This window comes from Priapulus caudatus, unplaced genomic scaffold (assembly GCF_000485595.1).
Source record: "Priapulus caudatus unplaced genomic scaffold, Priapulus_caudatus-5.0.1 Scaffold283, whole genome shotgun sequence".
In the NCBI taxonomy this organism is placed as follows: domain Eukaryota; kingdom Metazoa; phylum Priapulida; class Priapulimorpha; order Priapulimorphida; family Priapulidae; genus Priapulus; species Priapulus caudatus.
This window is the reverse complement of record NW_014577344.1, coordinates 77,870-82,430: the sequence shown is the minus strand read 5'-3', so window position 1 is coordinate 82,430 and position 4,561 is coordinate 77,870. Positions and strand designations below refer to the sequence as shown.

Sequence of the window (4,561 nt, the reverse complement as noted above, 5' to 3'; positions counted from 1 at the left end):
GTGTTAAGGCTTATACTCTCAAGGTGTTAGGGAAAAATTTTACCGATTTTTTTATTTTTAACTTTATTCGATGGCTAACACTATGTGCCCACCTGTGCTCATTTCTCACATATAACAGTACATGTGAACTGTCAGAGCGTTTTGCTTGCCCGAGTACAATGTGTAGTCGAGCCGCGGCTGACGTCATGATGACGTCAGACACATGATACAACCAGCATTTTCACGATATTCACTGAGCCAGTAGCCATCAACATCAACCCTGCCTGCTACAGCTGTACTACTACCCTGATCCAACAAGTAATCTCACAGAAGCCCAAATAGTTCTCACACCTCGCAACACACCTTACATAAGGCGCACGTTTGGTTGACAGTGACGTCAGGCAATGGCGCGGCCGTTCGAGCCATTTTGCCATGAAATTGCATTGGTCACCCAGAATTCTCAGAATTTCTCAAGGTGCATGCGAACATTTTACCAGTTTAGTTGGTACGTCAGTTAGTCATGCATATGTCGCAGTAAGTACTAACAGTAGATATTTCACATAACGTTCACCCATTTTTCACACAGGCGCGTCGATCATTCGTGAAAAAATAGAAAAACGCTGATTTCTTCATTCCAATTTCTGACTTAGTAGTCGATGTTAAATGGATATTTCTCCTGTGATTTACAACTCGGAATTATTTTATGTTAACACTCGTTTTAATGCGTAACATATTGCCTGTAAAAAAGCCCGTCCAGGGCGATTGTTATTAAGTGCCGTATTTTATGAGCTTATGTCTCTCTTATTCAGCTAAAATTTTAATTGCAAACGTGCGACTGAATTTAGGCAGTTTTGTTCTTATTCTCGGTAAGATATGAAATAAAGCAAAAATCCTTATGCGCTATTTTGGTACATATTGTGCGTATAACATTCATGTGGCGAAATTTTCAGGTATCGCTCACTCTTCTGAGTAATTGAGAAATATCTAAAAATACCATTTTTACATAGAAATTCAACATTTGTCGCGGTAACATAATAGGTGCCCTGGAAATTTCCGTGAAAGTTTTTTGCATTGGACATAGAGATATATCTCCTCTATATAATAAAACAACACGTCTGATTTCACATCATTCCTCAATAAACGTTTAATCCTTTTATTAGAGCAATACCGTCTGCAAAAGCTGGGAGAGTTCCTTAAGCGATAATAGTATCTCAGAAAGTCATGCTCAACACATAACAAAAATCTCCTAATAACAAGTTAATTTTCTGTTCATATACGCTTGTCGTTTGTATGATGGTAACCTGTGCTGTAAAATTAACCTGATTAACCTAATAGCCATATCAGCAGCAAATGCACTCATGTATAAATGTTAAAAGTAATGTCATAATGACATTATAGATTGATCAGGAGTAGATAATAGGGAAGGAGTGTGACTTCAATAAACAAGGGAAATTCGTCATTTACTAGCCTTAGAATACCTACGATTTACTACGCGTAACTCAACCAACTTGAGCTCAAATCGTACACAGTACATTCGCCTAGCATCGTGCGAAATCGTTTCCTCGTATACACCCGGAATCCGGAGATACACACTAAAACGTACGACACGATTTTCCATTCTGTTACCAGCAAACTGGATGTGTAAACCGCTTAACTCGAAACAAAAGGCAGCTGTAAATAGGTCAAAGGTTAGCTCAGCGAGCCACACCGCATCGCCGAGGGCGCAAGAGTCGTTAGTAGCTGCCTTTTGTTTCGAGTTAGGCGGTTTACACATCCAGTTTGCTGGCAACAGAATGGAAAATCGTGTCGTACGTTTTAGTCTGTATCTCCGGATTGCGGGTGTATACGAGGAAATGATTTCGCACGATGCTAGGCGAATGTACTGTGTACGATTTGAGCTCAAGCTGGTTGATCGAGTTACGCGTAATAAATCGTAGGTATTCTAAGGCTAGTAAATAACGAATTTCCCTTGTTTATTGAAGTCACACTCCTCTATTATCTACTCCTGATTCTATTAAAACTTGTTACAGATTCAAAAGCCTGCTTGTCCTTGGGAGTTTTACATTTGTACAATTCTGCACGAACGAATGTCTCATCTCAATGTTGACGTCAATGCGAGGCCATCTGTCATGGCGATTGACAAAGCCTACATGTTCACTGACGGCAGTTGGCTAGTGAACAAATACCATGGCAATGGAACTCTGCTGGTAAGCTTTAACTAAATGCATGTAATTGTACTTGCGGAAAACTTAAAGAATGGAAATTTAGTAAGTGCGCCTGTTATGCGGCAACTCAATGTTGCTTTGTGTGCACGTTACTGTTTTATGCAATCATTGCCAACTTTGTCGTTTGCAGTGTCAGTGTTAAGGATAAAGATAGGTAGAGGAAAAAATAGTAGTTGGATATAATTATTGGAACATTGGCCTATATTTTGGGTGTCAACGAAGCTGGCACCCACTTCTCAAATAGATGGTCATTATCTCTGGTAGCTGACTTATAATGAAAGCTCTGATATATATATGATATATAATATACATGTATATCAGGAGTTAATAAAGACAAATTTGTCTTTATTACTCCTGATATATATACATGCATGCACGCATGCAAGTGCGAGTGCGCACACGTGTAATGTTTGTAGAGTTAGTCAATACATTAGCCTTTAATGTGCCTTTATAATTGCTCTTATTAGGATTTGATCAACCTTCACAAGATGAACAGTAAGGGGAAAAAGTGCTTGGAGGAATCATTGCTTATCTACCTAACTATCGAGATCATTACCATTCTCCAGCAGATACATAGCTGCCACATCATACACGGTGATGTCAAACCGGACAACCTTCTTGTGTGCGAGCTGTGAGTAGCCATGCCTTGTAGCCATTATAATACTGGCATCCTAATTTTCTCATTTTTAGCTCATCTGACATAGTCAGATGCAGCTTGTAGAATCGCATGAGCGTGCGTGCGTGCGTCAACAGTTGGGCACAAATCTTAACCGCTTGACGTACGGTCACGATATTCGGGACGTCGGGGTGGGGGGGATCGTCAAAACGAGTTGGGATGTCGAAGCTGGGGGTCAAAGGTCAAAGGTCAAGAGTGTGTATATAACCTTTTTCATATAAAAATTCATATTTCGTATTAGCTGCCAAATTCATTTTGGTTTCTCTAATTTCATTGCACTTCTTAATATTGTTTTTCAACATTATAACTAAGAATTAAATGGTCTTAGTTTAAACAGTGTGTCACCTGACAATAGTAATAGTTTAGCAAACAAATGTGTACCATATGTTCAGGAGTAGATAATAGGGAAATTATCTACTCCTATTATCTACTATCTACTACCCCTATTATCTACTCCTGATATGTTCTAATGCCAGTGATTGGCTGAGCATGCTGACGGCCCAGCATGCATGCGAAAACACCCGACACAGAAGCCTGTTACACCTGATCTAGTATCTGTGATTCAAATTGTCAACAAGTGCTGATAAATGCAAAATGTTCAATTCTTATTAGTAATTCTTTATTAGTAACTAGGAGTGAAATTGGACAAATTAATACGAATTTGGAGGTAAGGTTAGATATTAATAAATTACATGAGGTGTCAGTAATTCTAGCATTCATTAACAGTGGATTATAGATAGCTGTATTTTTCCTTTAATGAAAACAATATTTGTACCACACAGGAATTCCCCTTCAGCAACTGCCATCACTTCCGTGGATGTCGACCCATTTTCTCCAGAGGTGATTGAGCGCTTGTTGGCTGGGCTGATGAAGCCTGTTTCCTCTTATGAAAACTACCTCATTGTGGATAAGCCCATGTGCTCTGTTAAAGCACACACAGTCCTGGACATGGGTAAGAACTAAATGTATTACCTTACATCTCCTATACAAGGAAACGAGAATTCACTTGCATGGATATCGCAAGTAATGTGGTTTAAATTTTTACTTTTAGGTACAGAATACCATATCATTCAGTGTTTAGGTGTAGGTGCTTATGCCAAAATCTATGAAGCCGAAATCCAGAATGAGGACACAAGCAAAGTGATTCTTAAGGTAATCTTCATAAATGTATAAAATATGGGTCTATTGTTTATGTTGGTATATAACGTGTGGAACGTTTCTATTATATAGTGGAACGTTTCCAACATGATCTAGTCATACAGATTTTATGTGTGTTGTCATTCATAATTTCGTAGTGATCTGATAATTGTGTTAAGGATTATACTCTCAAGGTTTTAGGAAAAATTTTACCGATTTTTTTATTTTCAACTTTATTCGATGGCTAACACTATGTGCCACCTGTGTACATGCTCATTTCTCCATATAACAGTACATGTGAACTGTCAGAGCGTTTTGCTTGCCCGCGTACATGTGTAGTGAGCCGCGGCTGACGTCATGATGACGTCAGACACATGATACAACCAGCATTTTCACGATATTCACTGAGCCAGTAGCCATCAACATCAACCCTGCCTGCTACAGCTGTACTACTACCCTGATCCAACAAGTATCTCACAAGAGCCCAAAATAGTTCTCACACCTCGCAACGCACGTTTACATTAGCGGCGCACGTTTGTTGACA

The 4,561-nt window shown here is 39.1% G+C and overlaps 1 protein-coding gene across 1 annotated transcript in view; it reads left to right on the top strand.

Annotated features, from left to right (window-relative positions):
* LOC106808510 overlaps positions 1–4,561 on the top strand; it is a gene marked incomplete in the record, with an annotated part of 32,256 nt that overhangs the window by 21,066 nt on the left and 6,629 nt on the right. The window contains 2 exon segments of the mRNA XM_014811264.1: positions 3,663–3,832; positions 3,932–4,032. Coding sequence (XP_014666750.1) covers positions 3,663–3,832; positions 3,932–4,032 — 271 coding nt within the window.